This window comes from Eurosta solidaginis, chromosome 4 (genome assembly GCF_040869045.1).
Source record: "Eurosta solidaginis isolate ZX-2024a chromosome 4, ASM4086904v1, whole genome shotgun sequence".
Classification (NCBI taxonomy): domain Eukaryota; kingdom Metazoa; phylum Arthropoda; class Insecta; order Diptera; family Tephritidae; genus Eurosta; species Eurosta solidaginis.
Window position 1 is genome coordinate 147,788,836 of NC_090322.1, and position 23,725 is coordinate 147,812,560.

At 35.5% G+C, this 23,725-nt stretch overlaps 1 protein-coding gene across 1 annotated transcript in view; it reads left to right on the forward strand.

Moving 5' to 3' along the window:
* The window catches only part of LOC137247730 (calaxin), a 42,511-nt gene extending 21,588 nt beyond the window's left edge, over positions 1–20,923 (forward strand). Inside the window, exons 2-5 of the mRNA XM_067778690.1 lie at positions 10,298–10,664; positions 19,067–19,190; positions 19,271–19,630; positions 20,730–20,923. Coding sequence (XP_067634791.1) covers positions 10,298–10,664; positions 19,067–19,190; positions 19,271–19,630; positions 20,730–20,849 — 971 coding nt within the window. The 3' untranslated portion in view covers positions 20,850–20,923. The remainder of the gene's footprint in view (positions 1–10,297; positions 10,665–19,066; positions 19,191–19,270; positions 19,631–20,729) is intronic.
* Positions 20,924–23,725: the final 2,802 nt, after the last annotated feature.

Sequence of the window (23,725 nt, forward strand, 5' to 3'; positions counted from 1 at the left end):
TCCCTCTTTCTCGAAGAGTTCTGTCCACAATGGACACCTTAAAAATCCGTTAGATTCTGAACGTAATCGCAATACGGGATTTTCTATGAATTTTCTTATTACGTTCATATGCCGTGATGTGTGCGCTCTTTAGCTCAGCGATATTTCGAAGTCTTAGCGCAGCAAAGTGTTACTTCTTCCTCTATTAGAATAGGGAAGGCAGGTATTCCCACTAAGGCCCTAAGTGCAGTAGCAGGGGGCATTCTCTTCGCACCCGTTATGTCAAGGGTTCTGTCCAGCGTTGCACCTAGGTATTTTACTTCCATTGAACATCGGATTTTGGTGCCACCCATGGATGGTTCTGGCATGGATAGTTTTCTTCTCCGGGTAAAATTCACTAGGGAATTTTTATTAGGGTATATAGACAATTCTTTGGTATCACACCACCCTTCTATTATGCGCGGGATTGTTGCATGTGGTTGGATAATTATCCTGGTGCATGGCTGTGATGCAGATTACTACGTTACTACGCTTCTGTGTCAAATCTATTAGATTTCAATAAATGCAGGAGGTCATCTATGACTAGGGTCCACAAGAGAGGCGAGAGTACACCCCCTTGAGGGCATCCTCGCGGTCACAACTGATTAAGTTGTCCTCCCAGTTCAAGATGGATTTTTATTCTCTTTAGCATGGATATCTGCCAGCGAACGCTCTTTGCGCTTATATCCTCGTCAATCATAGCTTGATGTGCCGTTTTATCGAAAGTCCCTAAGACGTCAATAAAAACGCAGAGAGCTATATTTTCAGACTCCGAAGCCTTTTCAATGTTTTCGTGAGGCTCTGTATAGCCGTCTCCGTGAATTTGGCTGACTAATAGGCAAATTGAGTCCTTCACAGAGGAAGTTTTTTAGGTTGTCCCCATAGTATGCTGATTCAAAATATTCTTTAAACCCTTTAGGAGAAACGAACTGATGCTAATTGGTAGATAGGACAAGGTCAGCTGCTTGGGTTTCCCTGACTTTCGTGTGAATCCTAACTTAGCCTCTGTCCACCTGTTTGGAATGTAGCCGAGCAGTAGAGATGCTTTTTATACATAGGTTGGATAAGGCGGGACTACATGGCCTATTCTCTACTGTAACAGACGGGGATAGACCCCACCTGTTTCCACTGACTTGAATGGGAAGTAGACAAAGCCCATTGCACTCGCTTGATAGTGTGAGATTTGTTGCTAGGCGTCTTTCTCAACCACCTATGTATGGTGAGCAAGTCTCCCATTATTTGTGAGTTTTAAGTTAGAGCTTACAATTCCCTTCCGGCTGCTTAGTGTAGCTCCCATTAGAGGCCCAATTACATTTCTATGATCTATAGAGAGTGTTTTTTGGAGTCGCACCACATTTGGAGGATCATTAATCCTTTTACAATATTCTCTCTAGGTAGCCCTGTTAGATCGTCTAAGTTTCCACAGCAATTTGGAAAACCAAAAAAAAATTTGATTAATCAGTAAATTATGTACTTATAAAAATCAATTTTGATGTGTGAATTGAAATTCTAAAACTCAGTAAAATTCTTTGGAAAAATGGGGTGTTCTCATCCTCTTAAAATAAAATCAGCTTTACATGCTTTAAAACAGGGATCTGTAAATTTTTTTCCGAGCTCTTTCACATGAGCCTCGTCTCACATTGTCAGCGAGCCATACGACTTCTGGTGCATGATTTGCGTTCCATGAGGGGCTTGGGGTTGAAAGAGCCTGCTTGAAAGGGTCTTAAAAGGCGCATCGAAACAGTCTACGGAGCACGTGGTGGAGTTGCCGCGCAACCTGATATTATTATCCATAATACGATTAAGGTTTTAGATAAACCTCACAGAGGTACACTTTATATTATACCTCCTATTGCATCCCATTGGAAGCAATGATGTGCACAAAAGCGTTTGGCGCAAGCCTACATGGAGGCTCTTGCTATGGCCGTCATCAAAAAAGGATTGTCTCATTATCTGCGGATTTGTTGGAATTTTCGTTGGAGTGTGATTTTGCGTAGCGGCTCGACGATGCAGATGAACTCCCACAGCTTAATTGGTAATATTAGAGTGGTCTTTCTATATTATCGCCTTCTCATGTTAGCTCGCCACTAAATGGGTGCTCAGCCGCTACCCAGAGGATACTTGGATTCAAACAGCCGGATTAGCGAATTTTCCCTGGTAAATGGCGAGCAGAAACTTTCCCCAGTTGCGTGAACACGGCTTCATACTCAATTTTTGGTTCAAATAGACGAAAGTGGTAACCGCGCTTGGCAAAAACTACATTACATTGTTCAAATATTACGATTGCATACTTTTAGGCTGTAACAACATAAATAATGTGTTTTATTGCAACAACAACCCTAGCTGTGAGCGCAAGTTAATAAAATCATTTACTTATTCTGCCATTCAATCGTCACGCTATAAACAAATGTCTTTATATGGAACATTGACATGTGCAACAAAAACAAGTAAGGAAATATAAGTTCGGGTGAAACCGAACATTACATACCCCGCTGTACACTTGAAATGCTGTTGTTGTTCGTTTTGTGGCTTAATAGTGTTACAACCCAAAAAACAATTTTGTCAATTCTCAGTTTGAGATATATTTGAGAATCGGTCCATTTCTCACATTTCAAACTTTAGTTTTCAAATGCATTTCAAATAACCGTTGATAGCATTCTCAAGCTAAAAGGAACATTTGTAATATAGAATTTTTCTTTATTTTCAAATTGAGAATTTTTGGATTCTCAACTTTTTCTCAAACGAGAACAAAGTGGAATGAAATGGAATCCACTGTTGTGCCACTTTTGGTAAGCAAATTTATTATTTGCCTCACTTCCCTTTTAACTCGTTTAGATTTATACATAATGTAGTACAACATCACTTAATATTATTAAAATATATAAATACTTCCTTATTTTTTCACTTTATGTCCAACTTCACCCAACAAAATCGCTTCTTTACATTTCCAGCTAAAATATGCAAATTAGAGATCGACGAATTATCAACGGCACTATAGATAGCATTGATGTAAAATAAACATGTTGTCCTATGTTTCATTTTATTTTTGGGTTTCATGAACACTTATTATGTACTTTAAAATTTAGACACATTGGCGCAAAAAGTATTCACATTATTATTAACAAAAATATTCCACAATATCGATGGTTTTCCACCAGAGTAGAACGAAATGCAAGTATATCTCAAACCATTCTCAAGTTGAAGAAAAACGTTGGAGAAAAAGTTGAGATAATATTTAGCTTCAAATGATTAATAATGGTGAATATCGAAATGAGAATTAATGTTTTCTCAAACATTTGACAGAAAAAAATTTTCAAATATGTCTCAAATTATTCTCAAGTTGAAGGTCGACGTTTGAGAAAAAGTTGCGATAATATTTTGTTTCAAAAGATAAATAATGTTGAATATCAAACTGAGAATCAATGTTTTTCTCAAACATTTGAGATTTTTGTCTTCAGTGTTTGTTGGGAAGGCTGCGCAATAATACATACATACATGTATGGTTCTATTCTGAACTAATTTTCGTTTAAAAGAAGCAAAAAGGATACAGAGGCTAACACCAATGACCTTGAGCGGATAATATTGCAGTTTCCCTTCAGATATGGGGATTTCCCTACTGTTTATTTTAAAATAAAGATATACCAGAACAATAAAAATACGATTGGTACAAAGCTATTTTTCGCTAAGATTTAACTTATTATTTTTGCCCACGACCTATTTTAAAGTCATTTATATAAAAGTGGGCGTTGTCCTTAACCAATCTTATTCACTTTGACTAGAAATATTTTCTGCTGTAAGGAAAATATGTGTACCCAATTTTGTTACGATATGTAAATTTTTCTTCGAGTTATAACTCCATAACATTAAAAATTGCTTAAACAATAAAGGGGCGGTGGCACACCCATTTTCAAAAATTTTAGAGTTTTCAAATTTAAAGTTATAATTCAATTTAGAAAGTTAAATTCTATTGATACAAAGCTCTTTTTCGCTAACATATAGCTTATTATTTTCGTCTATGACCCTTTTAAAAATCTTTTATATAAAAGTGGGCGTGGTCTTTAACCGATCTCGTCCATTTTTTCTTCAAAGCATTCCTTACAGTAAAGGCAATCTCTCTGCCGAATTTTGTTACGATAAGTTTAATGATTTTTGATTTATGATTAATAATATTTGTAAAATTGATTTTATCACAAGTGGGAGGTGCCACGCCCATTTAAACAAATTCTTTAAAATTTTTATCAAGAGTCTCAATATCAGTCCACATGTCAAATTTCAACATTTCAACATTCTAGGTGTATTATTTAAAAAATAATCAGGTTTTTTGTGTTTTCCAAAATGTTATATATATAAAAAGTGGGCGTGGTTATCATCCGATTTCGCTCATTTTCAATACCAATCTATTCTAAGTCCAGATAAGCTCGTATACCAAAGTTGGTGAAGATATCTCAATATCTACTAAAGTTAACGGCAGACGGACAGACGGACGGACGTGGATCAATCAAATTTTTTTTTCGATACTGATGATTTTGATATATGGAAGTCAGATATAGATTTCTTTATACCTGTACAACCAACCGTTATCCAATCAAAGTTATAATACCCTGTGTACAAGTACAGCTGGTATAAAAAAGGAAAGGAATTGATATCATTAAATAAACATACATACTTGATATATATGTTCAAGAAATAAACAAATGATATACCATTGATAATGTACCGTTAGCTAGTTAGTGCATTGATTAGGTGGAAAATTTAGGGCGGTGGCATTCTGACTCCCCACGGAAGTTCGATATCAATCAATAGGAAACTACGAATACAAATTTGACATATGTACTATGTACATACATACGTATATATTCGTATGTGGTGGTAGGCAAGTATGGAATTAAAAAGCTTTAAAAACATGCTACATACCGAGTAGTAATAGTGAAACGTACCCGTAGACGAGCATTTAGGCGGGTAGTAAAACATTTGGCGAACTTCTTACCCTAGCTAAGCTCTACCACATTTACGGGTTAGTCAATGAGCTGACCCAAATTGTGCTTCTTTATTAGCCTGATAAAGATACTTGGATACAGCTTATGAGCTGGCCAGGACGGATACGACCGCCCACACCCTTCCCATAAATGACTAGGTAGGCATATCTATGGCCTCTTTTGACTTCCTTACGGGCATGCACATTATAAGCAGGGCAAATATTCTCTGGTTACTGCGTCCTACATGCGTGTGCGATGAAAACGTACCCTGCTGATGCACTTAGTACCTTAGTGGTAATACCTCATTTCCCAATTCCAATAGAGAAAAAGAAAACACTTGCTGCACTAAGACTTCAAAATATCTCTGAGCTTAAGAGTAATAAGAAAGTTCATAGGAAATACCATATTGCAACTGCGTGATGCTATGGCCCCTGAGACCTCACTACTTTTCAAATAGAAATCCATGCAATTCAAATTTGCGGTAGAGAATGTTTAGGAAGTGGCTTACCCTTGGGAGTATCCTCAATATATCAGACATCCAGACAGCCAGACAGCCTTACGTGCTTTGCAGTATTAAACGGCCTTGGAGCCAAAGAAAAAGAAGTTTTGTTGGGATGGGCTCCCGGGCCGCAGGGACACAAAGGTAATGAACAGGCAGACTGGACAGGCTAAATTTCTTATACTCCCAGTAACGAGAGTATCACCCAAACTTATTAATCTAAAGAGAGACGACCTACGAACTCTACGATATTACCTAAGTAATATATAAAAAAAACATGTAAGTCGCGATAACCTCCGAAAAGATTTTAGGACGAGCTTCTCTTCCAATTTGCATACTACTCCTTTTTAATGTTTCCTACAAGTTGGCGGGACGGGATCTACTTGTTTTATGCCCACTCCGAATGGCATCTGCAAGGCATATGAGTTTTCACTGATAGCTTTTCATGGCAGAAATATACTCGAAGTGCTTGCCAAACTTTACCAAGGGGCGACGCCGCTTACAAAAAATTTCTTAAATTGATTGAAAATTGAAATTGATTAATTGAAAAACCTTGATTCTAAAATTTTGATGTTGCTTTGCCCGGGGCGTGAACCCAGAATCTTCGGTGTGGTAGGCGGAGCACACTACCATCATACCATGGCTGCTGCCTACATCTATCCGATACACAAATCTGTCGCTTTTGTGAGCTCGACGATGAAACGCCGGTTGGCAGTCTCTACGAATGCATCGCATTAGCAAAGCAGAAACTCTCCCAAGTAGGTGGCGTGACTCTTAATCCATTCAAGATATGGAGTAAAAAGCCTAAAGAGGTACTTATATACATTAAAAGCTTCCATATATAGTAACAAGCTAAAAGTTCAAGCATAATAGGTCTAAATAAAGGTCGCAGTGCATAGAGGCTAATAATAATAATAATAACATTATATTAACACTCTTTTGACCCTGAATGAATGAGGACTCCCATTGGTCACTGCTTGATATGTACTCACGCCGCTAGGATGGGTATAGAAACTTACAATTATTGCCACAGTCGCAGATATATTGAGAAGGAGAAAAGCGTGCAGCATATTGCGACTGTCCGGCACTAAGTAAAAGAACGTTGACTGCTCAGTCTTGCGGTGATCTCCAAGCTTCAAATATGAACGTTAGTTAAATTTGTTGACTCCAAGTCGTGGTTGGATCCGCAGTAGCTGATACTGTAATGGGGCCATTTACCTTAACCCTCTATTGTGTGCTGCTGTTGTCTTCTCCAACCCGCACTTCCTACAACTACTATCACTGACACAGCATAATTTAAAGGCATGGAACGCCAAAAGGCAGTGTCAAATCAGAGTATCCATTATGAGTCTTAGTCCCCTTTTTTTTAATGATAGGAGTAACTTTGTTAGTCTGAGGTGGTAAGACCTATACATGACCTTCGACCCTTTATCGCGTCGTCTGCCGGTTGAGCGCCATTGCGCCAACCTTCCATCTCTGCCCTGGGTCAAATAGGGAACAAGGTAGAGAAGGCGATAGACTCCACTTACACCCGAGCATTCTTTTACATGTTTAAAGTTTCATTGAGGCCTTCTTTATTCTCTCCTCCACGTTGAGCTTCCACGACAATTCACCAAAAAGCTAATTGTTGGAAGGCGTTTTCCACTTATGGCCACTGATCCATCCGGTTAGGGTTGGATGTACTTCAATGTAATTAAGACCCTTAATTATCGCATATTTAGAGACATTATTGAATGCCCCGGCAATGCCTAAGAAGACTCATAAGGACTCCTCTTAATATTCCAAATCTTTCTCTATGTTTATAACCACCTTATGCAATGCGTGCCTACCGACATGTCCTCGAAGGGCAGTTTTTCATCCATATTGGACTTCTATCAGCCTTTCAAAGGTTTTCAGCAGAATTTTTGTAAAGGTAATAGATATGTAGTCTATGGGGATACATATGACTGATCTTCTCCGCCTTTGATAGGAAAACGACACGAGCAATTGTGCTAAAGTTGGGTGCATTATTCATTATTATGCATCCGTCGAATATTGTTTTAATGCATTACATCATCAGTCTACTAAAGATGTGTTGCAGGGCAGGGAATATACTGATATCTGAGCTCGGGGTTTTAAATTTAGTAAAATACTTCACCGTGATCGAATGGTAAGCGTTGTCATCTAGCTCCTCGTCATTACCTCCCAGTGGGAAATGTGCTTCGAACGGCGCTTCAAGGGACTAACTAATACGTGATCATTTCCCGTTTCTTAATTAGTCCCAAGTCTATATTTGCTCTAGCTAGGATTTTCCCCAACATCGCTGTTTCGCTGGAGTACTCTATATTTCATTTCATTTCATTTCATAAAAATATTTCCATGAGGCTCTCTTTGCCCTGTGGATTTCGCGCTTTTAGATCCTCAACAGATCCCTGTACTCTACTCTACAGGATTCGCTCTCCGTGACTTTTGCCAGCTTGAACATTTCTGTTACCTGTTCTCTAAGAAGACCCAGCTCCTTGCTCCGCCATTGTGGCTTTGCCTTTCCTCTGAATCTTCTTAGGTGAACAAGCTCTATTGTACGCAGTTTTAAGCGTCCTTTATAGGAAGTTATTGGATTCCTCTGAATCTTCTTAGGTGAACAAGCTCTATTGTACGCAGTTTTAAGCGTCCTTTATAGGAAGTTATTGGATTCCTCCAGTTCTTCTATAGTGGCAACTTTTATGGGTTGTCCCAGATGCTCGCGGAATTTGTTCCAGATACTTGACCTAGGGTTTCTAAAGGTTCTTTCCTTCTCTGCCCTCTTTAGGGGGATGCTGAAGCTGGTATACGCATGGTCAGCTTAATAAGGACTCACCAATCACACCTTGATATACCACGACCATAGCTAAGTGTTATATCAAGAAAAATGCTGGACGATGTACCACCCTTTAAGGTGACACCATCCCCGTTGTCTATTTACAAATCGGTTTGTAGGATTTAACAAAATAGAAACTCGTCTTTATCCTTTGTATCACCTTCTCCACCGCCCTTTGCGCCGTTTACGCCTTTCCTTTTCCACTAGCCTTTGGCACTGCCACGATGGTGCCTTCGCAGTATGGACCATATAGCAGTATGCCAGAATAAATGCCTGCCTACTCTTCTGCTCGACGGCCACCACTCTGAGGTCCTCGCTAGTGCAATTAGGCTGCATATATGAGTGTATGAAAAAGTTGTAAGGAAGGCACTACCATAGCAATGATGGAAGACTAGTTTTGGCAACTTTAGGACGAATCTGAATTACTGCAGGTTGCATACTCTTATTTAGGTACGTTCGTCATCTACTATTTGTATCGTGAAACATTCTATTACCGTTCTATTGCCTGATGCCTGTTTCCTACTGTCGGGCGTCTGGTGCCTGCTGTCTACTGTCACTATTGCGTGATTGACGCGCATTTAGGCTCACTTCTTTTTTTATTGTTCTTGATTTATTACATACGTATGTATATGCGGTATTCCATCCCATTTCGACCAATTTTGAACCCGACCCCTTTAGAATTGGCTGAAAGTTTTTCTTCTTTTTCTAGCTCACGAAGGACGTTTTTCAGAAGTTTTTCAAATTTTTTCATCCAGCTCAAAAAAAGTTATGAATTTAAAAAAAACACCGTTTTTGTTTTCAAAATTCTATAACTTTTTCAAAAATTGACCGTTTGGGATCTTTTTTTTAAGAAATTTGTTTTTAAATGAATTTTCGGAAAAAATTCAAAAAAATTGTTAAAGTTTTTTTTTTGTAATTTTTCAGTTTTTCGAGATTTTTCGAATTTCGCCCTTTTTTTTCATAAAAAACTGCAATCAATTCTGCAATCATCCCTACTAATCCCGGAGTGGGTCGAGCATTTTTTTTTTATTTAATTGAAAAAAAAACTTTAAAGTTTTTTTTGTGTTTTTTTCCGAAAAGTACATTTAAAAACATATTTAAAAAAAAAAATGATCCCAAACAGTCAATTGTTGAAAAAGTTATAGCATTTTGAAAAAAACACCGTTTTTTTTTTCAAAATGCTATAACTTTTCCAAAAATTAACCGTTTCGGATCATTTTTTTTAAATATGTTTTTACATGTACTTTTCGGAAAAAGTACAAAAAAAATTTTAAAGTTTTTTTTTTCAATTAAATAAAAAAAAAAATTCTCGGCCCACTCCGGGATTAGTGGTGATGATTGCAGAATTGATTGGAGTTCTTTATGAGAAAAAAAGGGCGAAATTCGAAAAATCTCGAAAAACTGAAAAATTACAAAAAAAAAAAAAAAACTTTAAAAATTTTTTTGAATGTTTTCCGAAAAGTCCATTTAAAAACAAAATTAAAAAAAAAAGATCCCAAACGGTCAATTTTTGAAAAAGTTATAGCATTTTGAAAACAAAAACGGTGTTTTTTTTTAAGTTCATAACTTTTTTTGAGTTGGATGAAAAAATTTGAAAAACTTCTGAAAAACGTCTTTCGTAAGCTAGAAAAAGAAGAAAAACTTTCAGCCAATTCTAAAGGGGTCGGGTTCAAAATTGGTCGAAATGGGATGGAATACCCCATATACATTAGACTGGGGCGATTTATTAACCGATATCGAAAAATCGTTGGCGTGATATCGGTTAACTTTCTTCCATACAAATCGACCCACCCTAATGTACATACATATGTGCAGAAACACTAACTTTATTTCTTTCATTTTGTGGTGTTTCTGAATGAACGTATGTGTATGTATATATTTATTGTTGTATGTTTGCTATTTATATGTTTATTATATTTCCATTTACCTTTGTACTTGTTTTCTTTTTGTTGCATTTCACCCGCATAGTGGGAACACAAACAGCTTCAAGTGTGAATGCCACCACTGAATCGTCTAATGGTGCACAACAACAACAACAACAAAAGCAACTACAAAAATCTAAAGCTAATGGATCTACTGCCACCGCAGCTGACACCACTGCCACCGCCAACGGCGTCCTCGCCGGTGCTAAAGAAAAATCAAATTTACTTACCAAAAAATGCATATTGAAGAGCGTTACCGCATTTTTGGCGAGCAGCAAACGCAATTCTTGTAATGCAGAGCAACGCGCCAAACAGACACAAAAGCGACGTCCTCAACGCAAGATGGACGAATTGGGCGGTAAAATTAATCCGAAATTATTAGAAAATTTACGTAAAAAGACAAAGTTTAGCAAGTGAGTTGGTGTTGAATAGCATAAATAATGTTTTTTGTTATTTTTTTGTATGGAGAAATGTTACTCATACGCCATCGGGCGCATATTTCGTTTAGTTTGACAAAGGTATGCTGCTAACCAAAGAAGAAGGTTTGATAGCAATGTGTATTTGTATGTGTAAGTGTCTGTAAAAATTTTATGCGAAAGAAAGTTTGCGTACTTTGAATTTTAAGTGCTTTAGTGACATGTCGTATGAGTAACTTTCAATTAGTTCTCGATAAAATTGTTACGAATACGCCCTGTTGACGAACTTTGGATAGTTCGCTATCCACAATCGAATAAACATCATAAAAACTTAAAGATTAACATATTTACAAAAAGCCATTAATTAAGCTAATTAAAAACAAGTAAGGAAGGTTAAGTTCGGGTGTAACCGAACATTACATACTCAACTGAGAGCTTTGGAGAGAAAATAAGGGAAAATAACCATGTAGGAAAATGAAGATAGGGTAACCCTGGAATGTGCTTGTATGACATGGGTATCAAATGGAAGGTATTAAAGAGTATTTTAAAAGGGAGTGGGTCTTAGTTCTATAGGTGAGAGATATCGCCATAAAGGTGGACTAGGGGTGACTCTAGAATGTGTTCGTACGATATGGGTATTAAATTAAAGGTATTGTGACGAATATTAGCAACACTAAGGTATACTATCATCTCTAAGCCGATACTAAGCAGTCACTTGTATCTACATAAAGAAGTCAATCATTATGTCTACACATATGTACATACAAGAAGCGGAGAGATATGCACAAACACATGCATGTATCTGAGATGCTCACAAAAGTATGCAATCATCGGTGGAAGTATCACTCACATATACACGCGCATATGGCTATGCGAGGAGCTATAAACGTGCATCTGTAGTTTATAGTCGGTAACTAAGTATTAAATTCTAGAAGAAGAAACGCCTAGAAGCATGCCAACGACACAGCAGAGAATATAAAAAGAGCGAAAGCTGAGTAAGCGAGAATCAGTTTGATTTAAGCACGCTACTGGTTGTGAAGTGTTATTGTGAAGTACTTTCAAGTAGTCTATTAAATACCATTTTTGCATTATTGAATATTGGAGTTATTTATTCGACAATTTAGCGATTCGAACATTAGCAGAAGATTTGGAATAAGCGGAATTTCCCTAAATTCGTTACAGTATTAATGAGGGTTTTAAAATGGAGTGACCTTTAGTTGTATATGTGAAGGCGCTTTCGAGATATCGGCTTAAATATTGACCAGGGTGTCACAACCATTTTACAAAGTTTTTTCTAAAGTTATATTTTGCGTCAATAAACCAATCCAGTTGCCATGTTTCATCCCTTTTTTCATATTTTGTATAGAATTATGGCATTTTTTCATTTTTCGTAATTTTCGATATCGAATAACTGGGCGTGGTCATAGTCGGATTTCGCCCATTTTTAACACCAAGATAAAGTGAGTTCAGATAAGTACGTGAACTAAGTTTAGTAAAGATATATAGATTTTTGCTCAAGTTATCATTTTAACGGCGGAGCGGAAGGACAGACGTCCGACTTTGTATAAAAACTGGGCGTAGCTTCAAACCAATTTCGGCCATTTTCATAGAAAACAGTTATCGTCATAGAATCTATGTCCCTGCCATATTTCACAAGAATTTTTGTTCGGCTTATGGCATTAAAAGTATTCTAGACAAATTAAATGAAAAAGGGTCGAGCCACACCTATTTTGAAACTTTCTTTTATTTTTGCATTCTGTTGCATCATATCATTACTGGAGTTGATTGTTGACGTAATTTACTTATATACTGTAAAGATATTAAATTTTTGGTTAAAATTTGACTTTTAAAATTATTTTTTTTTTAAGTGGGCGTGTTCGTTATCCGATTTTGCTATTTCTTATTTAGCACACATACAGTAGTAGGAGTAACGTTCCTGCCAAATTTCATCATGATATCTTCAACGACTAAATTACCTTCTTTTAAAAGTGGGCGATGCCACGCCCATTGTCCAAAATTTTACAAATTTTCTATTCTGCGTCATAAGGTCAATCCACATATCAAGTTTCATTGCTTTATCCGTCTTTAGTAATGAATTATGTCACTTTGTCTGTTTTTCGAAATTTTCGATATAGAAAAAGTGGGCGTGGTTATAGTCCGATTTCGTTCATTTTAAATAGCAATCTGAGATGAGTGCCCAGGAACCTGCATACCAATATGTCATCACGATACCTCAAAATTTACTCAACTCACAACGGACAGACGGACGGACGAACATCGCTAAATAAATTTCTTTTTTCGCCCAGATTATTTTGATACATATATAGAAGTCTATATCCATCTCGATTAGTTTATGCCGTTACGGATTACCGTTATGCGAACAAAATTAATATACTCTGTGATCTCTGTCACCTGAGTATAATAAATAAAGATGGGACTGTCTTCATACCTTTCATGAATGGGTTTGAACATCATAATCTTATCCCATTCGTAATATCCAAATAATCGGGTGTATAAAATATGAAATATATAGTGAACAGATGTACATACCTAAGCAATATTTAAGATAAAATAAAATAATTTTAAAAAAATTTTATTCAAACGGTTTTATTGAAAGCAATACTTACATAAATAATAAAACCTAGAAAATAATTAGGTAGGTCCTAGGTACTAGTCATCACACTCCTCATTAAACTACGGCGTTAATCAGACAATTAAAATAAGAGCGTAGGGCGCATGAAATTTCTGAAAATGTGGGGAGTAGCATAACATGATTAAGGTTCAGTTGGTCTTACTTATGACTATCAATAGAAATTTGACGCGTCCAATGCTTTTATTTAATTGTCTGATCAACGCCCTAGATTGATGAGAAGTGTGATGTCTAGTACCTAGGACCTACCTAATTATTTTCTAGCTTTTAATATTATTATTACTTCATGTAAGTATTGTTTTAAATTATTTTATTTTTTATTTCATTATTTTTTTCAAGTTTTTATTCTTTATTTAATTGCTCATTATTTCTCGTTCTATTTAGTCCATTTAGTGACTCATTATTACAAGGACTCTTTCCTGACAATTTGTTACAATATAAGTCCTCAATACATAATCCTTCCAAAGACTTTACTCGACTCAGCGCCACGTATATTTGTCCCTCCTCGAACTCCAAAGTATTTTGATGTCACTTTTACCGGACTGTGTGTAATATTTGTTTCAAATATGAACCAAATCCGACCACAAATACGATTTTGTAAAATATTTTGATCCATGCGCCACCTATCGGAGTTTTTTCTTATTACTTCATTGTCATCGGGTTCTGAACTATATTTCAAGGTTTAAGCTTGTATCTTATTGGGAAGTTACTTAAATTTTATTTACAAAATTCGTAAACCGGTACACGGAGTCAAGCTAAATAAAACCGTTTAAAAATAGGTAGATACCTTGTGTGAGGATGCAAAGTTTCACGTTTTTTGTGGTCTGCATGAAATAGCTATGACCATGAATCACTTATCTCAGCAATATTTGACGTAAACCTAAGTATTTGATGAAATTTGAAGCTTCCGAATATGTAGCTTATTCGGTGTATAAGAAAAAAATAGGGCAGAAATTACGAAAAGTTCTTATCTGAACAATCGGTTGTATGGGATGCATACCATATATAGGGCCGAACTCTATGATTTTTTCAGACAAAAATATATGCTATATTCGTAAGCATTTGGTGAAATTTGAAGCTTCAATCTGCATACAAACAGACAGACGGAAATGGTTCAATCAACTCAGCTCTTCATCCTGATCATTTCGGTATACTTATTGGTGGGTGTATCTATTTTCCTTTAAGGACTTACAATTTTGAGATTCGTGACAAAATTAATTTACCATTTCATTTTCATGAAAGGTATAAAAAACATCAATTAAACTAATTAAAACATAATATTTAATATCTGTTTGGAGAAGTTATAGACCCAGGATGACCTTAACGCAAGCACCTGGAATAAAAACTGTCGTCTGTACTATGGACCAAACCAAACTTGACGTCAGATTAGCTCGAGCACCACCAAATTTTCGAAGAAATCGCTTGGACTGGTTATTTTTTTGGTTTTTTGACGGGGCATCCATGAGACTTTCCACAATTGCAGTCGTTAGCATTGAGGTGGCCTGAGAATGTATGCAGTATACTTTGTCCATCTATGTAGATATGGATTTCTACTTATTTATATAACGTTTTAACGATTTGGGCCGCCTAATAAGTCGCGATTATAACTTCCGTGTGGCGCCAACTGTTGATTCCAAGGGACGTTAGATTGTTCTCCACTTGGTCTTTACAAAGAAGTGGTTGCATTCCGTTTAATTTTCTTGCATAGATAGGATCGGTTAAGACTACCTTGTGGGCCGTAGAATCTTCATACGTTCCCACAAGATGGTCTAGATGACGTAGCCGTTAAGTACTAATTCGTTGAACTATACCAATGTCTGCGTTAGGCTCATGAAGTTCATCGTTAAGTCTTATATACTTTCTTTTGAACCGTTTACGTTTCCATTTTAGTAGATGCGAAAGATCATTTTCCCTTACCTCTGGGAGACGGGCATCGATAAAGGAAGGCACAGATTGACTCCACTTCTTTCTAATCTTGGCGACTCCAGGCTCGTAAGTACTTATAAGTCATCCCAATATCACTGCTTATTCATGATTCCCGCAAGTAAAACTGGCTCGTGAGTTTGGCGAGTCATAATTGATGCTCATTAGCCCTGCAGTGCCGTTTTAGTACCACAACTCGTGAACTAACTAATGTTATTTTATTAATGTGACAAATATATTGTGGCGAATTTTAGCATCACTAAGCTGTTAGTAAATAAAAGCACGTCAAGAAAACATTAAAGCAAGCTACACTTGTGTACATGAACACATCAATCATCATTTATACACATACATAGAAGGCGACGAAGAGATATCTCACACACACACATGTAGATCAGCTGAAGTAGTTACTCACACATACACACGCATATGGTTATAAACTACAAATATACATGTATATAGCTGTTAACCAAGCACGAGCTACAACTGTTCGAAAAAATACTAGACCTTAAGAGAAATGGGTGAACGAGGAAACCAAGAGCATAAAAGCAGCGCAAACTGAGTAATAACTAATCAGTTTGATTTAAATACGCATTACTTGTCAAGTACGGGATATTGAAGTATAAATGTACTACTCTCAAAGTAAACTAAATAAAGACCATATTGCATTACTGAATATTGGAGTTATTTATTCGATAGTTCAGCAAAACGAACGTTAGCAGAAGGTGCAAAGTATTCGGAATTCCGCAGAATTCGTTACAATATAAAAGATAGTGTGAAAATATCGTCCAACGTTATATATTTCGTTAGACTTCTAGGCTTAATATCCCTGAGTTCCAAAAAGATATCGTAGAGTGCCATATAAAGGCCACCGAGGGTATGGCTGCAACTGCTACCATTTATAACAACTTTAGTTCACCTGGTGACGAGAAACACGTCGAGCAGTGACCAGGACCACCCTTTCGACATCTAGAGGAAATTAGAGAAGCGAAAGACAATTTCAAGGCCCATCTCTAGAATGCCGTACAAAACTCGATGTAACCATTTCTAAACACTGACCTCGAAGAGGATGGCTGTGGGTTAGGGGGCTGAGGATATATCCGTGGCAGGTAGGCCTGTTGTAAGGGACGACTAAAGTACGTAAATAATTCCAGAGGCTGTGTAGCGCAACCTTAATGGTGCTTGTTACCGGAACGTTCCGGATTTATACCCGGCAAAGGACCATCAACATCGAAAACTCTCCCCAAAACCTTCGGGGAGTATCTTTATAGCTAGAACAACACCAACAACAGGATGGTTCAATCAATCTATTTCAATCTGATCTTTAGCTTTCACTATCATTCCGGTTGGTCCGTAGCAATGATTACCATATCATGATTGCTCCTCATATGTAGCTTATTCTATGTATAAGAAAATGTTCCTGATTCCGAATTCATCCATTGAGTTGAAAAGCTGAACTGTTTGAAAATGCACAGCAACTGTGGTCCGTTTTGCATCTGTGGATGTATTGAGAAAATTTCGATTTTTAGTTAATATGTGGAACGTCCTAGCAAACAACGACTAACCCCCTTTGCGCTGGTATTGGCACTTGCCATATAAAACAACGCGCACAAGAAAACAAAACATCCACAAAGAGTTGCGATAGAAATATGGTTAACTCTAGAAAAGCTTTGATTTGAGGCCGGATCTGGGGTATTTCAAATTCATCGCATTGTAATGCACATACGAGCACCACCTCTGCCATAATATAAAAGTGATGCTGAATGAAAAAAAAGTCAACACAAAACAGAGTTGGAGAAAAAAGTGATGCCGTTGCATACTTTTCCAGGAAAATTAATTTGTATGGTTTTTTCTACAATCTTTCTTCTGAATGAAAAAGTGGTTTAGCAAAGAGGCAAATTGAGTTTCAGAGTGGGAGTTCAAGATGGCGGATTAGAAAGAGAAGCTGCCAACGTCAGTCACCTTGTAATTGCATCATGAGTTATACATACATATTTCCTCAGTTCGTGCCAATCGTTGAAGCAATAACATCGTTGTGTTTTATACTTACTACGTTTAAATGTAGTAAAATATGTTGTATTAAAAAAAAGAGTGTTAAGTGAAAATTATAAATCATGTTTTAGTTAACTAAATAAATTTTTGTTTATATTTAAAAATATAAAATATAATATATATAAATATCAATATAATATAATATAATATGTTAACCAAATTATCATAGTCGTATGATAGAACGGAACTACAAAACGTTATCTTTGACTACATGTACAGTCTTGTACATTAAATTAACAAATTGTTAACAATGTCAGGTACTTTAAAAAGATTAATAAAAATAAACACATTAAAAATTTTGCAATTAAATGGGATAAAATATAAATGTTTTTGTGACTGGCGTGATGCCACATTATCTGTGCATATAAATAAAAGAAAATTAAGTACCAAAAAAAAAAAAAAAAACATGGAAATACTTAATTGAGCAAAAATTATAAAGTGAAATTAACATTTGTTTAAGAAATAACTAAATAAATATGTTGATACAAAAGTAATCACACACTAATATAAAAGCTGCTATGCATATTGAATCATGGATATATACACATTGTTAAGAGATTAATCTAACGGAACATATATGTGATTAAATAGAAACTAGTAACACATAAACTTATAGATATTTGTACATATAATCAGATTTTGCATAAAATTGGAGCAAAAAAGAATGCAAGAAACGGAACATGTAACAGGGTTGAGATTACCTCATATATAATTTACAAAGATACATACAAAACCACTGAGGATATATAACGGAATAGAAAACATCTTTTTTTTTAATGTACAGTCATGTACACATGACGAGTAAATATATATTCTTTAAAATATAACGCTAAATACGAAGATGAATTGAAATTATGTGAAAGATTATACCTTACATATAAATGGTGTGACAAAGCGGTAAAATTATCATAAGTTCATGATATAACGGAGTTATAAAACTGTAAAATGGAAATTATTGGAATGAATATACATTTATGAAAATACGACACCTGATATGACGAATATACATTTACAAAAACAAGTTTAAGTAAATATTGGCAAAAAAGCATAACATAGCAACTATAACAAGCGCATTGCAGTGTAAATATTAGCAGATAAGCATGGCATAACAACTATAACAAGCGCATTACAATACCTTGTCTAACCTGGTTCCAACTTTACAATTAAACAAATTTCTACAATTGGAATTACAATTTTACAATTAAAAAATTAATAATCTACATAAAGAAAACAAGTCACCACTGGGAATTACCCAAAAAGCTGAATTATTTAACAAATCAACACGACACATGATGACTATATTAATATTTCTATTACAATGGGAGGATGTCTGAGGCCACTGGCTTGGGCATGATGGGGGTACCACTTGCTGGATGGGAGTGAAATTATGATACATACATAAAAATATAATTCACGAGGAATTGCAAATCTTGAAAAAGCACATGGCAACAAGCCATATATTTAGCAATTAATAGGAACAAATTTGTGCTACGGGTTTTTACTTTGCGACATATGTTAGCTGCTTATGCACGTCTAAATGTTGCAAGTATATTACTCTTATACGTTTGTTAATCTGGCGATTTAAGAGGCAATTTAAGGGTCCTCTTGCCATTTATTGGAATTGAAAGATTCAATTCCCAAAACAGGAAAAAAAATACATATTTCCTGCTGACTTGTGGTACATAGCGTATGAGTAACTTTTCATATTTTTGCGGCGTTTCTATTTATTAAACAACACATTTCTTTTAAACATTTTTTATTTTTTTATTTTAAGAGATGAAATAGATGCTTTATATCGCATTTATCGCAAACTCATAACAAATTGTCAATACACTGCGAAAAAATTAGTCGCCAGCAGTTCAACAGCAGCAATTGTAAAGCCGCATGCAGCAGTTGAGGTACGAGCGAACTGAAATAAACGTCATTTGCGTATTGCATCGAATCAAGGAAATTATTTTTAATTTATGGCGTTTCACAGGGCATTGATCGCATTATCTTTCGCGAACTACTTCACAGCACATTTGATATTGTTACCGAAGAAATTCTTATGGAACGCGTATTCTGTTGTTGGGATCATGCACACGAGGGGCTTCCTTTGCGTTTCGAAGGCTTTTTAATCGGACTCTCGATATTTTTACGTGGCTCGTTGACAGAGCGCGCAAATTTTTGTTTTCGTGTTTACGATTTGAATGGCGATGGTTTCATAACAAAGGATGAAATGTTTACACTATTACGTAATTGTCTTATCAAACAGCCGCAGGACGAAGATCCCGATGAGGGTGTTAAAGATTTGGTGGAGATTGCGTTGAAGAAATTTGATTTGGATAAAGACGGAAAGGTAAAATATTAAGTGACCTTTTTTTGGAAAATTCAAATGAATTATGCCTAATAGCGTTTTCTTTTCTGAGATAAATTGTTGCCTAACTAAATGGTAAAGCCTTAATAGAGAAACTCCTACCCCAGAAAATTTTCAACATTTATGGTGCATGCAAAGAACATAAATGGCTACCCCGTGTATTAGCTGATTTTCACCAAGGCGCTGTCAATGATAATAAAAATTCATTACCAATTATTTCCTTCATTTCAATTTTCTTCGCTAAAAATTTGTGAAGTTACGAAAATAAATTGTCACGATCAGCTGGTTTAGCAGAGTTGCACTGCCACACCGCCATTTTATGCTGCGTCAAAGTGTAACGCTTTTGCGTTGCGAGCAGGCAACAATTTTCATAAAAGAACGAAATACCCCGTAAGGCGTTACCTGCTTTTTAGAATAGAACAAAATACATTTACAACCCTTGCGAGGCGTACAAAAAGCGTAACAATTTTGCCAGAAAAGAAAACGCTATAAGTTTACTATATGGGAAATTTATATGCAGTGAATTTTTTTTTTTTTTGCATTTGCTCCAGCGCTGAACATGAACAGAGCATAGACCAGAGCCATAGCATAAAAAGTGATAGCATTTCTTATGCTCCGCTACGAGCTACGTCGTGAGGAGCAAATAGCAGAGTAAAAACTCCAAACGCAATGCCATTTGTAGTGAAGCGAGAGCAAAAACAAAAATATTGCTATTTGCTCTGTTGGGTATTGTTATGCAGAACTTTTTCTTCTGCATTGCAATGCCCAACAGAACTAATAGGAATATATTTTGATTTTTCTCGCGCTCCACTACAAAGAGCACATTTCGTTTGGAGTTTTTATTCTGCAATTTTCCACGCTTTAAAACATGACCTAGCTCGTAGCAGAGCATAATAAATGCTATAACTTTTGTATGCTGCGGCTCTGCTCTATGCTGTGTTCATGTTCAGAGCCGCAGCAGTAGCAGAGCCTATTTTTCGGTGCTACTACCACTCTGGAGTAGCAAATGCAAAAATCGGTTTCATGTATTTTTCAATTAATAAAATTGGGCTAGTTAATTAGATAATATCGTTTTTTTAAGGTCTCAATCGATGACTATATGGGTACAGTTGCGGCTGAACCATTGCTACTGCAGGCTTTTGGACAATGTTTGCCATCCGAAACGGCTACAGTTTCATTCTTCTCAACACTGCGGATATAAGAGAAAAACTAATGAATTGCAACAAAATATATACATATATATATATTTAAAAATCAGGCATTAAAAATAATAATATTTACTAATTATAATATTTGTTCAAAGGTTTCTGTTAGATCATTAATGACCGGCTTTTCAGTGCGAGTTTAAACTCTAGTTAAAGTTGACTAGAGTTTAACATTGCCACTTTGCCAGGGCAGAAATCGGCCGTTAATATCGCAATCTGTTTTTTTTTTTTGACTAATTACTAGGACTATTTATATATTTATAACAAACAGTTTCGAGCTTTTTCAGAAGATTTTCGTCGGCTTCTTATCGCTATCAACCGATACCGACAAGTTTTTGTTTTATTATCGGTTTCTTAGCGAAATATTATTGTTGAGTTTCGATTTACTATCAGATTGCTCTAGATTATCAGCTTGTCATAGTATTCTTATTGGTCTCTTATCGATTTCTTATCGATCGAAGAGTTACACATCTGTCATCGATTTTATACTGAGATTTCACAACAAGCCGTTGGGTCGTCGTAAGCAAATCGATAACATGCCAATAGCAAATCGATAAATTTTTGATAACGAAATCGATAACTTTTCTATAACACGCCGATAACGAATGGGTAACATCCGATAACAAATTAAGGATATCAATAACATATCGATAAGTTTTCGGTAAGTAACCGATAACATATTCGTACCATATACATACTTTTTCGATGATTAATCCAAATCCGATTAAAATCGACTGATTTAATTTAATATAATTTAATTTTATTTTATTTTGTTTTATTTTATTTTATATTATTTTATTTTATTTTAATTTACTTAGTTTAGTTTAACTTAATTTAATTTAACTTAACATGACTTAATCTTTTTTAATTTTGCTATTAATTTAGAGGCTTCAAATTTCAACGAATGCTTACGTATATAGCATATATTGTTGTCTGAAAAAATCATAAAGATCGGTGGTATATATTGTATATATATTGTGGTATATATAGTATATATATATAGTATATATAGTATATATATAGTATATATATATTTTCAAAATTTTAGCCCCATTTTAACAGCTAGAAGCTTCAAATTTCACCGAATGCTTACGTGTATAGCATATATTGTTGTCTGAAAAAATCATAGAGATCGGTTGTATATATAATATATATCTCATACAACCGATTGTTCAGATAAGAAACTTTTCGCAATTTCTACCCCATTTTAACAGCTATAAGCTTCAAATTTCACCGATTGCTTACGTATATAGTTTGTATTGTTGTGTCAAAAATCATAGAATTCGGTGATATATATAATATATATGATGGTATATTTAGTATATATATATATTTTTTGCAATTTCAGCCCTATTTTAACAGCAAGAAGTTTCAAATTTCACCAAATGCTTACGTGTATAGCATATATTGATGTCTGAAAAAATCATTGAGATCGGTGGTATACATAGTATATATCTCATACAACCGATTGTTCATATAAGAAACTTTGCGCAATTTCTGCCCCGTTTTAACAGCTAGAAGCTTCAAATTTCACAAAATGCTTACGTATATAGCATATATTGTTGTCTGAAAAAATCATAGAGATCGGTGGTATATATGTTATGTACTTCATATAAACTGTCATTTTGACCCCTTTTTTACGGCTAGAAGCTTCAAAATTCATCAAATTTCATCAAATAGTTACGTTTACGACATATATTGTTGAAATACGTGATTCGTAGTCATATTTTTTACACGCAGACCACAAAAACCTCAAACTTGGCATCCTCATACAAAGTACCTACCTATTTTTTATTATACTCAGTTGAGCAGAGCTCACAGAGTATATTAACTTTGATTGGATAACGGTTGGTTGTACAGGTATAAAGGAATCGAAATAGATATAGACTTCCATATATCAAAATCATCAGTATCGAAAAAAAAATCGATTGAGCCATGTCCGTCCTTTCGTCCGTCCGTTAACACGATAACTTGAGTAAATTTTGAGATATCTTGATGAAATTTGGTATGTAGGTTCCCGGGCACTCATCTCAGATCGCTATTTAAAATGAACGATATCGGACTATAACCACGCCCACTTTTTCGATATCGAAAATTTCGAAAAATCGAAAAAGTGCGATAATTCATTACCATCTACGGATAAAGCGATGAAACTTGGTAGATGAGTTGAACTTATGACGCAGAATAGAAAATTAGTAAAAATTTAGACAGTGGGCGTGGCACCGCCCACTTTTAAAAGAATGTAATTTAGAAGTTTTGTAAGCTGTAATTTGGCAGTCCTTGAAGATATGATGATTAAACTTGGAAGGAACGTTACTCTTAATACTATATGTATGCTTAATAAAAATTAGCAAAATCGGAGAACGACCACGCCCACTTTTTAAAAAAAATTGTTTTTAAAGTCAAATATTAAAAGAAAAGTTAATATCTTTACAGTATATAAGTAAATTATGTCAACATTCAACCATTACTGGGGTGCAATAAAATACAAAAAGGATACTTTTAATGCCATAAGTCGAACAAAAATTTACCAATCCTTGTGAAATTGGTAGAGGCTTAGATTCTAGGACAATAACTGTTTTCTGTGAAAAAGGGCGAAATCGGTTGAAGCCACGCCCAGTGTTTATTCACAGTCGACCGTCTGTCCTTCCGCTCAGCCTTTAACACGATAACTTGAGCAAAAATCGATATATCTTTACTAAACTCAGTTCACGTACTTATCTAAACTCACTTTGTGTTGGTGTAAAAAATGGCAGGGCGAAATCAAAAGCACCACCACTCTCTTTTAAAACCCTCATTAATACCTTTAATTTGATACCCATATCGTACAAACACATTACAGAGTCACCCCCGATCCACCTTTATGGCGCTA